Genomic DNA, 22,562 nt, shown 5'->3' with positions numbered 1-22,562 from the left:
TACTATTGTTCAATAATTAAGAAAAAGAACATCCAAAGATGCTGTGTGCTACCAAGTCACTTCTCATGTGTGTTGACTATATGAGTTACTGACTTCCAAAATGTCATGTCATGAACAGTTCTGATCAGATCTGGCAAACCAACAGCATCTCAAGTTAGGTTTATTCTCTATTCCTACCACACCCTCTTCCTAGCAATTATGTTTTTTTCTCAAATCTTGCAGACTAACAGTTGTGGCTAGAGATGGGCACAAATAATAATTAAAAAATGAACCAGCAAATTTGTATGAAATTGCTGTTTCAGTGGTTCAGGTCCGTTCTGAACTGGAGAACCTGAACTAACCCGAACCACAAATGTCTGAAGCATTTTCCTGAACTTCCTGGTTCCTTGCTTGAACTCCCATGATTTTCTGGCGGTCTTTCATATCTGTACTGACACCACATTTCAAATGAGCTGATTTTTGTCCCTGTCTTTCTTCACTGTCTTTCTTTCACATAGTACGGATGATTTTGATCTTGCTTTCCAGTCACATTCTTTTCTAACTCCAATCTATTCCTTTAAAAAAAAAAGCAAAAAGCAAAGGAACATCCTCTGGAAAACATGCACACAACATGCCCATAGAGCTTTTAGTCAAATATACTTCTTTCCCTCATCTTGCCTAACTCAAAGAAAGGGATATGAAATTGGAACATAACTTTTCATTTAGTGGAGCAGGCATGGCAACATTAGTTTAGCAGAGAGGTTAAAGGGTGCGTATATTTCTCCATTGTGTATTTTGTACCTACTTATACCTTTGCTTCACAGTTTTATAAAGTCCTAAACAGCCCTTCAAAATATTTGGGCACAGAGAGACTACACTCACATCCAAGCTGTTCTCACTTCTGTCTTCCCCCATTTCCTAGGACAGATCATATGCTCATTTTCTGGAATCCTCTACCACTGGGTATATATGAGGAAATTTCTGATTGAAATTGTATGTGTGTGTGTGTGTGTGTGTGTGTGTATTAAAAGCCAAGAAATTCAATTCTTCAAAAATCCTCTGGTTTATGTATGTGGGATATAGTGCCGCACAACATAATGCCTGAATTGCCAGCAGTAAAAAGGATGCAAAGCAAAGGGTTAAGTGCTGGCAACATGAATGGCAGCATTCAAGATTGTCTATAGCCGTGGTCTCCAACCTTGGACCTCCAGGTGTTTTAAGACTTCAACTCCCAGAAATCCTGGCCAGCAGAGGTGGTGGTGAAGGCTTTTGGGAGCTGTAGTCTAAGAACATCTGGAGGCCCAAGGTTGGGGACCACTGGTCTATAGGATACCCTGTTGTTCTCACTACCATTAATACTTGTTGAAAAACAGTCCTGAGAATTGCTTTGTGTTTGGGTGAGAAGTGATGAAAGAAAGTCAGCTTCAGGGGTCTTCCCTTGCATGGTGTCACTTTGTGAATAATGCATTGATATTGAAGCCATACTGAATTCAGTGGAATTTACTTTTGAGTAGGCACAAATAGGATTGCACTGTTAATTGAAAATAATTCCTAATTTCAGTAATTGCATCAAATATGAAACATATGTCAGTGTTAAACAGTCCAATTTAGAACCTTCCCCCCTCAAAAAAAGACTGTACATGGAAAAAGCAAACGGTACATCTTTCTATTTCTATTATTTTCACTGTTCAGCTTCTTTGAAATTGCATATGTGTTGCAGAGATCCCAAAAGAAATACAGTACTGGATCAGCCACAGGCATTCCTGTAACTGTTACCTGCTAAGACTCTTTTCTAATAAGCAATACATAGCAAAGATCTAATGAGATCCCCAAGGAACTGAATGTCTGGTATGCCATTCCCCCTTTTGCCCTTTTTGTTGTTTTTGTTGGCATTGACATTATTTTGTCAAGCATGCAATTAGCTTTCTGCTTCATCATACACTTCTGATCACAAATCATCTGTTCTGTTTTCGTGAGGGACAACATGGTTACAGATACTGGCATATAATGCAGTCACATAAAAGTCACAGATAATATCTTGGTTTTCGTGACTCTTACATAACACTTCATGAATTAAATTTACACATTGATGTGCAGTATAATTCATGCACCAAATTTCAACACTGTATTTGATTCTATAGTTTAAATAGTACTGAGCCAAAAGACAGGTACTTTTCATAAGTATTTGTATCCTTTCATCTTTTTATTTGAGAGATTGCCAGGATTTGTGGGGAAAGAGGATTAATGTTCATAATGAGAACAAACCATGTGTGTATTAACTGGGTTGTCCCTGTGACTGAGGCAGAAAGCACTGTCTTCATCTTTAAGTGTCTTTCTTTGACCTCATTACGCAAATCGAATGGCAGCATAGCCTGCAATGTCATCACTTTCACTAGTGATCCATGATTCACTGGAAATACTGCAGTGAGGAGGAACAAGCTATCAGTAGATTAAAATGTTTCAAGATAGTAATGCAAAGGGTAGCAAATTGGCATTGGCATCGTATTAACTGGCATCGTATTAAAGAGCTTATCTCAGTATAGGATAGAAGGAATAATTGTCCCTCTCCTGTGCTCTCTTCCTCATAACCTCAAACGGTTTTTCAAAGGACAAGCCTAAAGGCTTTCACGGGCAGAATCTGGTTGTTGTGGGTTTTTTGGGCTCTTTGGCTGTGTTCTGAAGGTTGTTCTTCCTGACGTTTTTCCAGCCTCTATGACTGGCATCTTCAGAGGAACAGGAGTAGGAACTCTGAAGATTCCGGCTACAGAGACTGGCAAAACATCAGGAAGAACAACCTTCAGAACACGGCCAAAGAGCCTGAAAAACCCACAACAACCGACATGGGGATCCTCAGGAATAGATTTGGGTGGGTGGGGCATGAGGTGGAGGAGAGGAAGGGGAAATGCTCTTGTGTGGGTGTAAGTCTGCTTGCCTGACATTGGATATCAGCTTTATTTTTTGACAGACCAAGAAGATATGATACTTTTTTTCTTGTAATCTGAAAGTCTACATATTTTGAACTGATTTTTCCTTTGCTAGAAGCAGAAATGTAAGAATATTCCCAACTTGTGGTAATGTTTGCTTTCAAGAAATTCTACAGACTTTATAGTGTTGGCTAGTAGGAACTTTAGACAATAACTGGGACACTCCTGTAATGGACATTTTTTATTTAAACCAATGAAATGCATAACTACACCACCTGGTTTAAAAGCAGAAAGAAATTGTCTCTTGTCTTTTCAGTGAATTTTTCATCCTATCTTGTGGTAGTGATAATGAATTTAGGTAGAATCGTGTCTGATTATAGAAGGATTAGTGGTCAAAGTGCAGCATATCTAGTGGGTAAATTTGCCTGACTGCTTTTCATGCCATTTTTGGAATACGTTATAGTGGACTGATATTTATATTACGGTTTCATGATCTGGAAAAGTGAAAAGAAGTGTGTTAAAACTCTAGAAAGCACTTAGTAATTTTAAGGAAGGGTGTTTGGAATCAAAGGAAAATAAATATTAAATGATACTGCAGATAGCTTGGAGTTATATGTGTAAATTGGAAAGCTTTTGGATGGATTTAGCAGTAAAAATAAAACGAATCATGAATATCTCTATAAACAGAAAATGGTATAGACAGTCAAAAGCAGTGGAAGAGATACAAATTAATTTAGCAGAAATGGTTATTTAAACATTAAGTCCCATACCTAGGAATAAACCTTAATAGTCTAAATCCAATATTAGATACAAATACAGTGAAAATATAAACAATTAAGTGTAATGTTGCTAGAAAATGTAACTAATACCACTAAATGAAGACGAAGATATCTACAAATCTCAAAATAAAGAGTCGTTGTTGTTTAGTCGTGTAGTCGTGTCCGACTTTTCATGACCCCATGGACCAGAGCACGCCAGGCCCTCCTATTTTCCACTGCCTCCCGTAGTTGTGTCAAATTCATGTTGGTTGCTTCGCAGACACTCTCCAGCCATCTCATCCTCTGTCGTCCCCTTCTCCTCTTGCCATCACACTTTCCTAACAACAAGGTCTTATCCAAGGAGGTGATGGGACCAGTGGCCATGATCTTAGTTTTTTTGATGTTGAGTTTCAGGCCATTTCTTGCACTCTCCTCTTTCACCCTCATTACAGGGTTCTTTAATTCCTCCTCACTTTCTGCCATCAGAGTGGTATCATCTGCGTATTGGAGGTTGTTGATATTTCTTCCTGCAATCTTAATTCCGGTTTGGGATTCCTCCAGTCCAGCCTTCCGCATGATGTATTCTGCTTATAAGTTAAATAAGCAGGGGGACAATATACAGCCTTGTCGGACTCCTTTCCCAATTTTTAACCAGTCAGTTGTTCCATATCCAGTTATAACTGTTGCTTCCTGTCCTACATATAGGTTTCTCAGGAGATAGACAAGGTGGTCAGGCACTCCCATTTCTTTAAGGACTTGCCATAGTTTTCTGTGGTCCACACAGTCAAAGGCTTTTGCATAGTCAATGAAGCAGAAGTAGATATTTTTCTGGAACTCTCTGGCTTTCTCCATAATCCAGCGCATGTTAGCAATTTGGTCTCTAGTTCCTCTGCCCCTTTGGAATCCAGCTTGTACTTCTGGAAGTTCTCGGTCCACATACTGCTGAAGCCTACCTTGTAGGATTTTGAGCATAACCTTGCTAGCGTGTGAAATGAGTGCAATTGTACAGTAGTTGGAGCATTTTTTGCCACTGCCTTTCTTTGGGATTGGGATGTAAACTGATCTTTTCCAAACCTCTGGCCACTGTTGCGTTTACCAAACTTGCTGGCATATTGAATGTAGCACTTTAATAGCATCATCTTTTAAGATTTTAAGTAGTTCCTCTGGAATGGCATCACCTCCACTGGCCTTGTTGTTAGCCAGGCTTTCTAAAGCACACTTGACTTCACTCTCCAGGATGTCTGGCTCAAGGTCAGCAACTACATTGTCTGGGCTGTCCGGGATATCCAAATCTTTCTGATATAATTCCTCTGTGTATTCTTGCCACCTCTTCTTGATGTCTTCTTCTTCTGTTAGGTTCCTCCCATTTTTGTCCTTTATCATGTTCATCTTTGTACAAAATGTTCCTCTAATATCTCCAATTTTCCTGAACAGATCTCTGGTTTTTCCTTTTCTGTTATTTTCCTCTATTTCTTTGCATTGTTCATTTAAGAAGGCCCTCCTTGCTATTCTTTGGAAGTCTGCATTCAATTTTCTGTAGCTTTCCCTTTCTCCCTTGCATTTTGTTTCCCTTCTCTTTTCTGCTATTTGTAAGGCCTCGTTAGACAGCCACTTTGCTTTCTTGCATTTCCTTTTCTTTGGGATGGTTTTTGTTGCTGCCTCCTGTACAATGTTACGAGCCTCTATCCAAAGTTCTTCAGGCACTCTGTCCACCAAATTGAGTTCCTTAAATCTGTTCTATACTTCCACTGTGTATTCATAAGGGATTTGGTTTAGATTATACCTGTGGTTTTTCCTACTCTCTTTAGTTTAAGCTTGAATTTTGCTTTGAGAAGCTGATGATCAGAGCCGCAGTCAGCTCCAGGTCTTGTTTTTGCTGACTGTATAGAGCTTCTCCATCTTTGGCTGCAGAGAATATAATCAATCTGATTTCGATATTGCCCATCTGGTGATTTCCATGTATAGAGTCGCCTCTTGTGTTGTTGGAAAAGAGTGTGATGACCAGCTTGTTCTCTTGACAAAACTCTATTAACCTTTGCCCTGCTTCATTCTGAACTCCAAGGCCAAACTTCCCTGTTGTTCCTTTTATCTCTTGACTCCCTACTTTGGTATTCCAGTCACCTAGATTGAGAAGAACATCTTTCTTTGGTGTCAGTTCTAGAAGGTGTTGTAAATCTTCATAAAATTTTTCAATTTCAGCCTCTTTAGGATTGCTGGTTGGTGCATAAACTTGGATTATTGTGATGTTGAAAGGTCTGCCTGGGATTCGTATTGAAACCATTCTATCATTTTTGAGATTGTATCCCATTACAGCTTTTCCCACTCTTTTGTTGTCTATGAGGGCTACTCCATTCCTTCTCCAGGATTCTTGCACACAATAGTAGATATGATAATCATCTGAATTGAATTCACCCATTCCTGTCCATTTTAGTTCACTGATGCCCAGGATGTCAATGTTTATTCTTGCCATCTCCTGTTTGACCACATCCAGCTTCCCAAGGTTCGTAGATCTTACATTCCAGGTTCCTATGCAGTATTTTTCTTTGCAGCATTGGACTTTCCTTTCACTTCCAGGCACATCTACAGCTGAGCATCCTTTCAGCTTTGGCCCAACCACTGCATTAGCTCTGGAGCTACTTGTACTTGTCCTCCACTCTTCCTCAGTAGCATATTGGACACCTTTCGACCTGGGGGGCCCATCTTTCAGCATCATATCTTTTAGCCTTTTGTTTCTGATCATGGGGCGTTCTTGGCAAAGATACTGGAGTGGCATTGCCATTTCCTACTCCAGGTGGATTGCGTTTAGTCGGAACTCTCCACTATGTCCTGTCCATCTTGGGTGTCCCTGCACGGCATAGCCCATAGCTTCTCTGAGTTACTCATGCCCTTTCGCCACAACAAGGCAGCAATTCATGAAGAAAGAGTATACAGTACAGTATTAAATTACAACATGATCTTGTATCCCTTCTCCCTAGCCAACTTAAGCAGTCAAGTTAATTCATCTACTATTTTAAGTAGTCTCAAAAATAATTAGGACAATTTTCTGATGGTAAGAGTCGTTTGGCAGTGAAATGGAGTGACTCAGAAGATTATAGAGTTTCCTTCTTTGAAAGCTTTGAAACAGAGGTTGGGTGGCCATCTCAGGAATAGTTTAGCTATGATTTTTCGGCTTTAATAGGTATTGCCTAGATCACTGGTTCTTAACCTTGGGTTACTCAGGAGTTTTGGACTGCAACTCCCAGAAGCCTTCACCACCAACTGTGCTGGCTGGGGTTTCTGGGAGTTACAGTTCAAAAACATCCGAGTAACGAAGGTTAAGAACCACTGGCCTAGATGACCCTTGGGATTACTTCTTACTAGGAATCTAAAAGTGCAGTCTGAAAACAAGAAAGGTGTGTGTGTGATGGCATAGGAGTCACTTTGCCAGGAGTGATTTCCCTTCCAAAAACCCTTCCATCCACCAGGGAATCACTACAGCCTGACTCAAAAATAAGAAAGGACCAGCTTGGGTACAGACTGAAGTCAGGCTGGAGTGCTATCATTAGGAAATATCCTGCACATGACTATGTCACAAGCTGTCCAAAACATAAGTTATATACCTGTGCAATCACAGATTCTGTAAAAGTGCTGAATAGCTTACTTCTGAGAAGACTGCATAAAATTCCAGCATAATTTTTTAAGTCTCTTCCACTTTTTTTCAATTTTCTGACGAATGGCTTCTGTTAGCTTAGATTTATACAAAATTTAAATTACACATGCTTTTGTCAATGTGTTATTGTTGCTTGTTATTACTGTGCCAGTATCAGAATGTAGACAGGATAACTGTTGGGCATCCATGATTTATCTAGTGGCACCAACATTTAAGTGAACACAAAACACAAATCTCTGTGTCTTTATGCCAAAATAGTTTGGAAAACTTAAATTCTATGTAATTGGCTAAAATCCTTGAAAATGCCATATGAATCTAAGAAGCAAGCAAACAAAAAGTTCCAACAATTTCTTGATTTCAGTGACAGTGAATAGGGAACTATAGAAAATTGGCAAGTTTCAGAATAAGAAGTGAGGCTTTGAGAATATGTCATTATTTTCTGTCATAGAGTTTTAAAGGGTATAAAAGCCCTGAATTATATGTGAACCAAATATCAGAGCTTCACCGGACTAATCAAAGGCACCTGTCATTGAAAAGCCTGAGTTCTGACAGTCTTGCTCTTAATAATGGACTGAATAAGGACAAATGAACTGGAGTATAATCCAGATAAAACAGATGGTTGATCAAAAAGCAGATTAGAGAATGGGATCTAATCAGAATCACAGCTTGGGTGTGTTCCTGAATTTATCCCTGATTTGGTCTTAGCAGCAGCTTGGAATTTATTTTCCTAGTTAAAGCTAGTATGCCAGCTGTGCCAATTCCCTGTGATGTCTGATCTGGCCATTCATATACTGTAGTTGCATCCTTCGTTGTACATTGGGGTGCCTTTAGAAAGTCTCCAGAAACTGCAATTAGATGGAAGAGAGTTTTTGCTGTTGTTTAGTCATTAAGTCTTGTCTGACTCTTCGTAACCCCATGGACCAGAGCACACCAGGCCTTCCTGTATTCCACTGCCTCCCAGAGTTTGGTCAAATTCATGTTGGTAGCTTCAGTGACACTATCCATCTACCTGGGCCTCTTTTGTCCCCTTCTCCTCTTGCCATCACACTTTCCCAACATCAGGGTCTTTTCCAAGGAGTCTTCTCTTCTCATGAGATGGCCAAAGTACTGGAGCCTCAGCTTCAGGATCTGTCCTTCCAGTGAGCACTTAGGGTTGATTTCCTTCAGAATGGATAGGTTTGATCTCCTTGCAGTCCAGGGGACTCTCAAGAATCTCCTCCAGCACCACAATTTAAAAGCATCAATTCTTCGGTAGTCAGCGATCACATAATGATGTTTTAGATGGTAAAACATCACTTTGCGATGATCGGTAAGCGTTTCACTTACCAATTATCACATAACAGTGTTTTAACAACAGCTGATCGGCGGTTCCAAAATGGCCACCGGGTGAAAAAAATGGTCACCGGCTGTGTTTTCGTTCCCTTTCCTTGCTTACCGGGCAGCGAAAATGACGGCCTCATGGAGGATTTCCGCAGAACAGTGATTTTTTGCCCATAGGAACACATTAAAGTGTTTTAATGCGTTCCTGTAGGCTTTTTTGCCCCGTATAGCGACAAATCCACATAGTGACGATTTTTTCAGAACGGGTTATCATCGCTATGCGGGGCACCACTGTAGATGTTTTTCTGGAACTCTTTGGCTTTCCCCATAATCCAGCGCATGTTAGCAATTCGGTCTCTAATTCCTCTGCCCCTTCAAAATCCAGCTTGTACTTCTGGGAGTTCTCGGTCCACATACTGCTGAAGCCTGCCTTGTAGGATTTTGAGCATAACCTTGCTAGCACATGGAATGAGTGCAATTGTATGGTAGTTGGAGCAGTCTTTGGCACTGCCCTTCTTTGGGTGGAATGTTTTCCCAACTCGCTGGTATATTGAGTGTAGTACCTTAACAGTGTTATCTTTTAAGATTTTAAATAGTTCAACTGGAATGCCATCACCTCCACTGGCCTTGTTGTTAGCCATGCTTTCTAAGGCCCACTCGACTTCACTCTCCAGGATGTCTGGCTCAAGGTCAGCAACCACACTATCTGCGTTGTCTGGGACAGACAGATCTTTTTGGTATAATTCCTTGGTGTATTTTTGCCAGCTCTTCTTGATGTCTTCTGCTTCTGTAAGGTCCCTACCATTTTTGTCCCTTATCATGTTCATTTTTGCACAAAATGTTCCTTTAATTTTGATTTAGATAATTGATTTTTATCCACCTGTATTTTGTCAAATATTAACTATTTTTTAAAATCAAATTAATTGTATTTCTGGTTCTTCATATGTGTGTGTGTGTAATGGTTTGTAAACTGTCTCAGTTCCCTTTATTGGGAGAAAAGTGGAAGAACAAATTAAATTAATTTAAGTATCTGTATTTTTCACTCAAATCTGTTTAAATGTCAGGGTAATGTGTTAATTGTTTTAAATAAGAATTACATTTTGCTTGATGAAGCATTCTTTTTGCAATTTGCCCTAACTCCCATGCTCTTTTAATTAATGTTTTTCTAGACTGCTAGGGAGCCTGGTCGGCAAGGATAGAGAATATAAATCCTAGAAATAACTGAATAAAATTAAAAAAACATTGTCAGCCATGTCATTGGATGCCAGTGCCATGAGATAATCTGAAGTGGACAAAAGAAGATCATAGGGGATAGTCTTCCTCTGCAACCATGCAGAGTCGCAGGGGTGCTTTGCCCACCTGCCTGGAAGCTGCTGAGGTAAGCCTTTAAAAGGGTTCCTGCCAGTCTCAGCCTCTTTCCAGAGGCATCCAGCCTACCCCCTCACTCTAAGAAATCAGTATGAGACTAGCTGGTTGCTTTGGGGTGATATAGGAATTTCTGACCTGCACTACCTGGAGCATTGAACAAAAGGTTGGCAGGAGGGGGTTACTGACCACTAACAGGAACTGAAGAGCTGATCAGGGTTAGGACCATCTTCAAATAGGTAATGTAGGCAGGTAGTTCAGAAGGGAAGGTGTTCAGGTGAGTTCACAGGGTAGACCCTGGTAGATATCAGCCTATCCCTCCTCTTTGCATTGCAGATTCCAAGATTTTGGTGCAGGGAGGAGGGATGCACGAGGACCCCCCCGGGCCATGATTTACTTAAGGTCACAAGGCTTGAGTGGGTCACAGCCTGGGGGGTACTCTAATACTTGGCCAGCCAAATCTGGGCTGTACAGAGGACAGAGTGCCTTTGGGGCTTGGGACTTGTCTATTAAAGGTCTGAAACAGATTTGAGGGTCTACCTGTGGCTGCAGATCATAAGTCCTCACTATGGTAGGCTCCTCTGTAAAATGGGGGAAGTTAACAGTTTAACGAAGTTAAAATCCATTACTTGTATTTCCTCTTTATTGTGGTCTGGTAAGGCAGTGTGCACTATTCTATATTGTTAATGACTGTCAGGACCTAGAAGGACTGGGATGGGGGGGGAACCTGCGGTGAGTTTATACAAATGTGCACCAAGGACACACTTTGTCAGAATAGAACATTGCAGACCATAAACAAATTATATGGGGAAAAAACTATGGCACACAACTAGAAAGAGAACACATAGGGAGGCTGGAAAATGTTTCTTTGACAAAGACATTTCCTAGAGGAACATGGCGGTTGTTTAAATCATAATAAAAGCTATCCTGAGGTCAACACAGGAGAAATTTTTGATGTATTTGGCAATCTACCAGAACCAACAGAGAATAAAGGATTTTTGCAGAAAATAAAAGAAGTGTTCCATAGAAACCTTACAAAAATTGATGGAACCTCTCCACCGTACGTTTCTCTTCTATCGAACATAAATACTAACAAGTGTGTTTATTTTGAATCCAAACCAGCTTGTGGCCTATTTTCCATATTTGTTCAGTTCAGTTAGCAGTTTATGACTTGGAGGCCAGCATCTCTGACTTGTCACACATTCAGTTAGGATCACAAAATAAAGCACTGAAGAAACAAAGTGAAAACTATGACAAGCTTAAGACAAGAGCAAGATTTAAACATCCAAATAGGTAGGCTAAAGAGGAAAACCCATTGCTTTTCTCTGCATTTGAAGGGGGGTAATCATAGGAAGGTGTGGGGTCTATCTTTAAAAAAAAACCAAACATTGTCTTTGAATTGTCATTGAATCACTGCAGCTGAATAAAGCTCACTATCTTGACTATCTTGCTGACTATTTTGACTCAAACATAAGCTTAAAGCAAAATCAACCAAGTTATCAAAATATGTGATAACCATGAAAAAGAAGCTGCAGAACTATAAATAAATAAATAAATAAATAACAAGCTGAACACCTTTTTTGTTCACAAGTAACAAGTTTTTTACATCAATGGTTTCTCAAAATATTTATAATTTTCTCAATTGCAGCCTCATCTTAACAGACTAGCAAAGAAGGTGAATTAAAACATTATATGGTTACAAAGGCTTGTTCAGTATTGATTCCTTCATACTGAATTGTCTTGAAGAAACTCTAGAAATTTATCCATTGCTTATACTGATTGTGGTGTAGTGGATAAAGTGATGGACTAGTTTCGATTCCCTGCTCAGCCATGGAAGCTCACTGTAACAAGAACACCCTGTCTTCATATACATGGTATTGGCCTGCACCAGTGGGAGCTGTTGGGAGGCAGAACCAGAGAAAGCAGGAGGGAGGGGTGAGTCAGAGTCAATTCAGTCAGAAAGACAGAAAAGGGAAAAAGTTTTGGGGGTTTGAGGCAGTGATTAGTCAGAGTGTGACCTGTATTAATTAAGACAGAAGAGGTTAAAGTAAAATATTGCAGCTTGGTGTAACTTTAAGAATGTGCTTAAGAACTATTCCTAAAACAACCTGTAATCAAGAAACCTGTTTCTGTTTAAAAGTTCAGTACTGAATGGACAGTCTTTCATGGGAAATACAAGTTGATAAAGAGATCAACTGGTGGCAGTGTGTTAAAGGGCATGTTAGGATACTCGTGTTAGCCCTGTGTTTGGTGAAACAAGCAGGGGCCATGGGGTAAACATCACACTCACTGGGAGAGCAGAAGTGATAAATCCATTCCTTAAATATTATACTTACCTTGAATATTCTGTCAGGGTCACTACAGGTCGGTTTTGATTTGATGGCATATAACATAACATATATTGAACACCAAAAAGTATTTGATTCTGTGTCCCACCTTCAGCTTCCCCAAGTTTTGAGGATTTACAAAGTTGATAATGAAATTATTACTTTACTATTGAAAATCCATGAAGTGGAGAACAAAATTAAGATGCAGAGATATTCTCTCTTACGATACCCTTATTAGAAAATATTTTTAGGGTGATTCTTTGAGCCCTTGTGGTTATGTCTAGCTTTAAATTTCCTGTCTAATCAGCTGAGTGATAGCATTAAGGGCTACAAGCATAAATACTGGATAAATAACAATGTACATGGATATTAATATAGGTCATTTGCAAATTCTCTTGATGCCTCCTGGAGTATGACCAGCCATCAGCTTGTCAACCTCAAAAATCTCTGTATGGGTCAAATAGTCAAACTTCAAAACAAACTCTAAGGGAGCACTGTCCAACTTCATGATATGACAGTAGAAAATGATACTGGGCTAACCATATTAGAATTTGCAAGTGAGAAACATACGTTAAAGTTCTGCAGTGCACTTATGCATGGCTTAAGAAACCATTACATGGACAGCACCTTAGTAATTTCCTGGATGACAGGCAATAATCATCTTAAATTAGGCTGTCTTCAGGCTGAAACTGAGAGATTCCTATCCATAATCCAAGACCAAGTTATTTGCACAGAATACGATCAAAATATATTCATGAAACTAGGTGAAAGTCATGTATGTATGAGCCTGTAATCCAGAAAAACAGTTTACCAAATCATAGATGCATGCCATAAGGTTGCATCAAAAAATTATATGTGCAGGAAAAAAGTAAGTTGCAAAAAAATCATTTTTCAGCAGTTGGCTAAATCTTATAGATTAATTGAGTCTCTTCTGCACATTATAAATGTCAGTCACTTCCAACTTTAGAAACCACAATACTTTACTGGGACAAGGAAAATATCATGGGTAAAACAGTTAACTTTAGTAAGCTGGATATTATACTTCTGGATAAACAACAGCAACAAAAATATTTATAGATGTTGAAGTTCCATGTACAAGCAACATCAAATGTACAGAAAGTACAAAAAATCCAAAGCACTAAACATTAAGGCAAGAAGTTAAATGAATTTGGAAGAAAGATCAAGTCACCCTCCTTCCCATATGCATTTTAGAACTGGAGTCATGCCAGAATCTTTGGATACAAACTGAAAATAATTGGCATCAACCACTGGTGTGGCACTTGCTGCTGGTTTGTATTTTGTCTGAATGGGTGTTCAGCACTTCCCAGCCGTGCCTCCTCTGGCAGGCACCCACTCAGAGGCAATGGCCAGGCTTCCGTGCCCCGCCTCCTCCAGGTGCTGCCTCTGAGTGGGTGCCTGCTAGAGGAGGCACGGCTGGGAAGTGCTGAACACCTGTTCGGATGAAGCATGAACCAGCATGAACCACAAAAATTGACAAGAGCTAATTTGTTTTCTGAAATTCAAAAAGCAATGATTTTTTTTAACCTCACCCACAATTTTTTAGGACTGGACTCAATTTTTAGGCTTGACCGTTTTGTCCACCCCCTGCATTATCAATGCTGAGAAATAAGAATTGTAATGTAATGATAACATATACATATACAGTATAAGTACAGTATGCATGTTTGATTTAACTAAATGTTTCTGTGTTAATCACTGCTTGTATTACATTATGTACAATGGGTGAAGAATTTGAATTTCGGTCAAATGGCTGTTTAGTTTTCTCATTTTGAGGCTGATTAATAATTTGCTGTTTCCTTTTGGTAAATCACAACTAGAGAGAATATGTAAAATGTACTTCCTTTTTGGCTGATGATGAGCCAGAAAGTAAAGTTCAGAATTATCAAATTTTGTCAGTGAATGTTCCTATGCAAACACTTAGATTTTAAAAGGCTGAATAATCATGCCAAGTATAATTGGAAAAGTAATTTTTCCTTACTTTTGTAATATTGTGTCTTGGTATACCATGCCCTCTGTCTCATGATGATAATATTCCTGTTTCTTCAACAAGTAATTGAATAATTACAATTTTTTCTTCCCTTCCATGGTATTATAGAGCAGATTTGATTATTCAAAGGGACCGTCATTAAAGCTTTTCAGTTGCTAAAAATGGAAAAGGACTGTGCGACTGAGTTTGAATAGCAAGGTTATTTTTTTAATTTTTTATTTTTTAACAAGAAGGGTGACAGAAAGGAGAAGGGGAGTTGAGGTTAAAGGGGAAAAAGAGAAACGATTACATACTAACATCCATTCTATACCTATTGCTATATCAAAATTCCATGTTACTCTATTTACTCTTTTCTCCCTTCTAGGTTTAAGTTCAAATTTCAATATATGCTATTCATACATTGCCTGTTGATTTAGTCCACTTATAAAATAGGTCCCATCTTTCTATTGCCTTTTGTAAAGGACAGTCCTTCATTACTTCTGATAAAATATCCATTTCCGCTATTTCCCCTATCTTAATAAGATCTTGTTTCGGTATCGTCGGACTTTTCCAATTTTTGGCATAGAGAATTCTTGCTGCAGTAACAATATATATAACTATATGTTCCTTTGACTTATCTATGTTATCAGGTATCATACTCAGTAAGAACAATTCTGGGTTTAGTGGCACCTTACAAAGCAATATTTGTTGCAACACAGCATGTACTCTTTTCCAATACTGTTTCACTACTCTGCATGACCACCACATATGATAATAGCTTCCCACCTGTGCTTCACATTTCCAACACATATTCAATACATCTGTGTACATCTTCGACAATTTCTCTGGCGTCATATGCCACCTTGTAAAACATCTTGTATATATTCTCTTTAAAATTAACTGATCTTGTAAGCTTTATATTATTTTGCCATATTTTCAATCATTGATCAATATCAATATTATGTCCTATTTTGTGCCCACTTGATCATACATTCTTTAACCATTTCATCTTGCATTTTAATTTCTAACAGATAGTTATACATTTTCTTAACTATTTTATCTTTTGAACCTAATAAAAGCTTATCAAACATTGTTTGTTCTGAGTAGAAACCTTTTTGTCTTTTGTATATCTAGATTCCAGCTGTGCTCTGGACCACCAGTCTATATAGATATTCTGAGACTCTAGATCTTCTTTAGACCTTAATTCACCATCTTTTTTAAAATAAATCTTGGTATCTTAAAAGTTTTGCTTTTGTCATAAGATTAAATTGTGTAAAGGCCTCTATAGGTGACACCCATACTGGTATTTTACAGTAGATTTGTTGTATAATCTTTCTCCATATTCCCAATAGAGCAAGGTTATTAATAGTCCAACTCAAATATTCCTTTTGGTTCTATTCCCTTGGGGAAAAATTATACATCTAAGTCCTGCAGCAGAGCTTAGATGCTTATATTTTAATAATTATATGTTGTGTAGGATTACTGCAGTTTGCTTTGAATGACATGATTTTTTCTTCTTGAATTTGCCAACAATATACATGGAAACTATACTGGAAGAACTGTGTGGTGATTTTGAGTTATATAATTGTCAAACAGTACTGGGGACATCCAAATTCACCACTCAGATGTCCAGTAAGCAAGTATACTTTACATGTGAGGAGTGTGCTATCACCACCTCCTGCATCATTGCTTTCCTTGCCTGAACCTAATGGCAGAAGGGGAGAATCTATTCTATCCATTGAGACTCTCCACATAAGCCATAGTCCTGACTTAGGTAGAGCTCCTGAAATGGAGAATTATAGGATTTATAGTCCATGAAATCAAAAAATGTCATCCCTAGTCACAACTCTGAGCCACCAAATCCACTTCCTGTAACAAGGATGGATTTGAGAATATCCCCAAGCTCCCTACCTGCTCCTCAAGAGGGAGTGAAAACACCTCTAGAACAGCTAGTTTACTGAATTACCAGACATAGAAACTGCCATGTCAAAGAGTCTCCATCTTGGCAGAATTTGGCTTCAGTTTATTGGCCTTCATCCAGTCCAGTAACAGAATCCAAATGGAAGCACAGCAGTGTCTCAGATGATAAGGGTAAATAGGGTTGAGTGTACTCAGAGTGAATTTTTAGAATGATTTAAAAAATCAGATTTATTTAAATCATGACTTAAATTTAAAAATCAATTTTTTTAAATCATAAAAAATCTGAATTGTTGTTTAAAATCAATTTGATTTAAATCAACTGATTTAAATCAAATCCACCCTGATTGTACTGATGTACAACCAAGTTGGAAAAGAAGGAATGCCAAGCTATAGAGGATTATTGCAATTCCTGTGCAAAATGGCATTATTTTTCTGCAGGAGTGCAAGGACAAAAGAAGTTCCAAGCTGTAGTGAATCGTTATAATTCCTGTGCAGAAGGGATGTTGCTGGCACAGTGTTGACTAAGAAGGTCATTAAGATGTAGAGAACTTACATAGTTTCTTGTGCAGAACAACACCCAGTGTGGTGTATTGCAAAAAGTGATGGTTTAGGATTCAGGAGGGCTGAGTTCGAACTCCTGCTCAACTGGTAAAACCACTCCTTAAATATTTCATTTATTTTGAATATAAGTGAAATTAGGGTTACTGTAAGCTGGTTCCAGCTTAACTACATAACAGCAGCAGTGTAGAACAGGCAAAAAAATCAAATAGAAAAATTGGGAAAACAATACTGGGTTCTTGTTTTTATGAGAAGCCAGAAAATCTTGCTAGATCAGGGGGAAAGTCTTGCCAAAATCATGGTGTGTGAGACTAGATGAATCTCCAAGAAGAATAAATGTTAGAGATCTCAGTCTTTCACAATGAACGCTGTGTGTAAACAGCTCATGGGTTTCCAGTCGTGTCAAATCATGTTTATTGTTAAAACAGTCTGACTTTCGATGGCAATATCCTGCACCATCCTAGTCAGAGAAGGCAAGATATCAACTCAGACAAAGCTAAGCTTAAATATCTGGACATATTTAAGGTTAGATTTGTGTGAGTTGATATCTTGCCTTCCCTGATGAAAATAGAGCAGTATAATGTCATTGAAAGCTTGGACTATTTTAACAATAAACATGAATTTACATGACTGGAAACTGTGAACTGTTCACACAAATAATAAATATGTCAAATGCTCACATATTAAGCAGCTTGGCTGGACAAGGAATGTTTTCTGCTGGACAGCAGTTTTCACGTACCTCTAAATTCAGTTTTCTATTCTTCCAGGCATCTAATTCTTTATCTTTGTTTTTATTAGTGTAAATTTTATGGCTGGCTTGCAACATCATGATGTTTTAATGTTTTGATACAGATTTAACTAATTCATTTGTTTTGGTTATGATTTTATTATTTAGTGTTTTTAGTTTTGTAAAGTGAGGGCATCTGCCAGTTGCATGGCATGTAAAAGCTACATAAATAAACAAATAACCACTTTCTTCACCTCTGGACTTGTTAAAATGATTCAGGGCTCCCCAAAGGATTAAGCTGGGATCTCTGGAAATAAGAATCAGAAAGTCCCATTATATCAAGAGAAAGTCTGCTCATGCAATACGAAAAAAATAGAAATGTTTTTGTCTGACAACTAAATGATAGTGATATTCTTAGCTATTTCAAAAATTGTTCTGAAAGCAGTTGATCATTCATATTTTTATAAATGTCCTCAGTAGTGAAGATCCAAAAGGTTTTCTGCCAAATGAACTGCATTACTTTTTTGGTAGAGAAGAAGGCAAAAGTTAGATTAGATTTTTGTTCAGTTGTTTGGACATCTCTTACTGTTTCAAAAGGACAGATAGGTGTCTTTTAAGCTTCTTGATACCCAGTGATGTCAGTTGTAGCAAACTGTGTGCTTCTTGAATTAAATTATAGAATATGTTCTTGAGAATTTAGCTCTGGATGTTAACAGGAATAATTTTGGGTAATGTGTTATATCCTAAACATACTTCAGACAGATGTTTGCACGCAGCAGACTGTCTGAATACTTTAGATCTGTGCCTCATATTGCTTTTTTCAACAATTCACTTTCTTTCCTTCCTTTGCTTCTCCTTTTGGAAATTTTTCAAAGCCTAATTGTCAGTATGATGACTGGTTAATATATGTTTTTTATATACCATCAAGTCTCATCCAATATATAGCAACCTTAATAGGGTTTTCAAGGTAAGTTAGATATTTAAGGAGTGGTTTTTACCAGCAAATTTATATGATGGAGCAGGGATTAAAACCCAGGTATCCTGAGACCTAGTTTGTCACTCTGCCCACTACATCACACAGGGTACGATTGTTTAGTACCTTCAGAATATTAGCTTTTCCATTGCAAATATTGTCTTCATTGTATTCATTTTTTTTTTTTTTTGGCCAGGGAAAACAACAACCAAGCATACCTTATTTATGCTTGGATGCAACTGCTCCTGCAAACCCTTAGTTCCAGTACTCAATTGTTGTTGTTCAGGCCACAGTGGAAGAACAATATATCTCCATCATGCCTGGGCTCAAGTGGTGCTGGCAACCAGAGTCTCTTAAGCTGTCAATTGCAGTTGTGTGGGGATTTTCTCACAGTTTGGAACTGCTAGCTGATGGAATGAAACCAGTTAGAGGTGTGGGTCCTGAAGTGTCATACAAAGACAAAGCTATTTGCTTGCACAACAACATGGAAAGGTGTTTAACATTGATGAGTATGCAAGCTACTACGTAGCCCAATATGAGCCTGAAAGATAGTGGAGATAGTAGGGGTGGGTTCTTGGGCTGTCAAGAAGTTGTGTCTTTGCTTTCTCACTTCTCTTTTCCTTTGTTCATCCTTGGTTCTTTTTGTGTAGCATATACACACAAGTGCATACACATTGTACATTGAACATCTACTTCAGTTTCCAGAGATTTATGAAATATTTTCCCCCAGCACTGCTTGGGTGGCAGACTTCTTAAATTATAGAAATCTACGTGTGTATACAAGAATGCTGAGTTACTTAAGTACTTCTTAATGTTCATCTGCTTAAGTATGATAAGGAGACCTCATTTCCATGAATATTATACAGTGGCTGTAGCCTAAATTATGGTTGATGAGATGTTTCCATATTATTTCCCATAGAGAGACAAATTATGAAGACTCTGTTTTTTCTCCTTTTGGCAATCTTTTAATTGCATCAGTTGTTTCTAGTATTGAAGTTATACCTCTCATGCTTGTCCTTTCTAAGATGACAATGTAGAGTGTTAATTATAAAGTCAAAGTTATAATTTTCTAACACAAAAAACTTTTGTGTACAACTATTTGTACACAAATATGATCCTGGAATGTGTTTTCTGTGGAAAACAGCACAACATATGCCTTTGTAACATGTGAGATTTGTTTCTTTGAATGATGGGCTTACGTAACAGCTTCTTCTCCTCTGAGACTTGGTGTGGGTTCCTTGGAGGTCAACTTAGAACTAGTTGAGAGAAGTTAATTCACTTCATACAGTGAGTCTAAAATGCAATCTTGGTATTGACTCATTGGCTGAAATCCTGTTGTTTAGTGTTAGTCAGATTGTAAACTTTAGTCTGTTATTCTCTGGCGGACGCAGCATCTCCTTGCACTTCTTGGGGTATGCATATGTTTTTCTCTGTGATATTTCTTAATTCACTTGGTAGAGTTTATCAAAATAATGGATAGATGTTTCCTTTATTTCTATTGAGACTGCTGTCAGGCAAAGGTAAGCTACAATGAAATTATGTCGAAAACAACACATAAAACCTCACAAATACACTAAAGTATTGAGTAAATTTACCACACACCTGTGGGTATGTTGTAAATTGCAGTTGCACCAGATGTAATTTTTCCATGGAGTTAGCCTAAGCTTAGGAAATCTTGAGTAGGTCTGTTGATGAGATTATATATGCATTTTAAAACTCGGTCTTTGTTTTCCTAAATCAAGAATATTTTTTCATGCCATTGGAATCCTTTTTAGATTTGAGAATTAATATGCTTACCTAGATTACCTCTGTTTTAGATCCAGTTTGCTGATGAACTTGTCAGTAGAATTACAGTGCAGATATATTGAACAGAATACAATGTTTACATGGCAGTTAGAAAGCTGTTCTACCTTCTGCTGGTTTAATGGATCCCAGTCTCATAATTTGGCCTTGGGGGTTCCCACCAAATTATGTGATTGAGAGTTTGTTAATTCCAGATATCCCATCCCTACTGAAAATCTTTGAAAGCCATGTCTCCTCATCATTTTTTTTATTCAATTAAAAACCTATAATTGAAAATAGGATATTGCATCTCATATCAGCTCACAAGCAGGTAGCACTATTATTGTGGGGGGAGGGCTGCAACTGCAGTAATTCCAATATGCAGGACCAATATTTTCTGAACTCTCCTTTATTATTCATGCCGAACAACTGGCCAAAATGTTGACGGTGAATACCATTTTATGAAAAATGTTGAAAAACAAAGCATAAAATCTATCCATGGCCTTACAACTGAATCTAGAAATATATATAGTGCTACCTGCTTGTGAGCTGATATGAGATGCAATACCCTAGTTTCAATTATAGGTTTTTAACTGAATAAAAAAAATGATAAGGAGATATGGCTTTCAAAGATTTTCAGTAGGGATGGGATTTCTGGAATTAACAAACTCTCAATCACATAATTTGGCGGGAACCCCCAAGGCCAAATTAAACCAGCAGAAGGTAGAACAGCTCTCTAACTGCCATGCCATTCTCATGCTGCTGCTTCATACCGATAGAAGAGCGCCCTGCTGTACTGTGGAAGTCATAAGGATTCCCTGAGACTTGCAAAGGTGAATAAGTGACTAAGTTCTGATGGAGGCTTCCATTCAGTCTGTTGTTACCAGAAGTTCATATAACAGGCAACTCATGTTTCATGGGGTGAATTGTATCATTAAATTATTATTTCTTTTTTTTGTTCATGTTTAACAGATTAAAAGGTTTTCTGTGGACAGTTACGCGTACTGCTCATTTGAGGCTGGACAAGAACTTCCAACTTTTGGCAACTGAAGATGTCGTTGCTATGGAAACAGATCTTCCTGCTTTCCTTTGTTGGCTGCCTTGGAGGTAAGGATGTATGTAAATCTATAATTTCTAAATTAAAGCGGCTGTTCCCTCATTTTTTTTGTCACATAAAATCCTTGAATAGTAAAACTGTGGTGGGTGGAAGAAAACAACTAGGTGTCTAAAACAAAATGAATGCTAATATCCTGGGTGTGTGAGAGTATTTTAAAATATGGCATCCAAACTATTGTGCAAATAAATAAGCTATATGTTGCTCTTTGCTGATCTGATTTATCATTTTTGAGATTTCTTGAACATAAGCAGAGCTGGATCATACTTCACTGATGAATTCAATACAATGTTCTTAAAAGGTGTGTCAGGATTACTACTGCTGATTAGATACATTTTTTATGTTTTGCATCCAGATAAAGGTCTTCTTAATATTTCACAAGGTTGTAAAGAAAAACTGCAGATGTGTGAATTCAACAGAGCAACAGCACTACCTTGTGCAATCTATAGGTTCAACACAGAAAAAATATCTTTTTTTAAAAAAAACATAGTTCATGAAAACTGAATTCAAATTGTGAAAGACGTCATTCATATGAGGAGAAATCACCTACATGCAGCTACTTAAAAATTCAGTTTACAAGAATGTGAGTTACAGTGGTTATAAAGAGCAGGCCAATTTCAACCAGTTATTTGGATCAGTAACATAAGCTGTTTGACATGTGTCTAGAAAGTCTGATAATGTAATACCTCAGTGCCATGACCATCTATTTCTGGGAATGAGTTTGTGCTACCAGTCTAGAATATGGAGAGAATTATAACTGGAAGGAAACAGGCTTCCCATACAGGAGATCCATGATTTAACCCTGGACCACCTCTAAATAGGGCAATGAAAGATGGCTGCCTGAAACCCTGAAAATGTGCTTTAAGTCAGTGTATACATAGTTGAGTCAGATAGACCAAGGCTTTGGATCGGTGTAAGAAAATTTCTTATGTTCAGAAGTCCAAAATAACTGGTAGATCTACACTTCTACATTTACCTACATTTATTTCGCTGTTCTGTCACTCTGGCTCTAAGTTTTCTTATGATTTTTCGAATTTATAATGATCAGTAGGAACATTGATCAGAGTGCTGTTGCCTTTGGACATCTTGGCTGTGTGCCCATTTGCAAAACTGAGAGTTGCCCTGGCATCTCACCAGTTAGATGCAAGTGTCCACAGCAAGTTATTGCTAACCTTATAT

General features: G+C 38.1%; 1 protein-coding gene across 3 annotated transcripts in view; it reads left to right on the top strand.

Moving 5' to 3' along the window:
- CNTN3 (contactin 3) overlaps positions 1 to 22,562 on the top strand; it is a 297,168-nt gene that overhangs the window by 49,232 nt on the left and 225,374 nt on the right. The window contains exons 1-2 of one of the 3 annotated variants that reach the window (XM_078385204.1): positions 9,887 to 10,008; positions 21,242 to 21,376. In XM_078385204.1, coding sequence (XP_078241330.1) covers positions 21,322 to 21,376 — 55 coding nt within the window. In that variant the 5' untranslated portion in view covers positions 9,887 to 10,008; positions 21,242 to 21,321. Of the gene's footprint in view, positions 1 to 9,886; positions 10,009 to 21,241; positions 21,385 to 22,562 lie in introns of those variants that run through there. The other 2 variants (XM_072989444.2, XM_020811500.3) reach the window with 2 other exon arrangements.

Source organism: Pogona vitticeps, chromosome 2, assembly GCF_051106095.1.
Source record: "Pogona vitticeps strain Pit_001003342236 chromosome 2, PviZW2.1, whole genome shotgun sequence".
Classification (NCBI taxonomy): Eukaryota; Metazoa; Chordata; class Lepidosauria; order Squamata; family Agamidae; genus Pogona; species Pogona vitticeps.
Note: the sequence above shows the minus strand (reverse complement) of the source record. Positions and strands in the feature narration are given on the sequence as shown.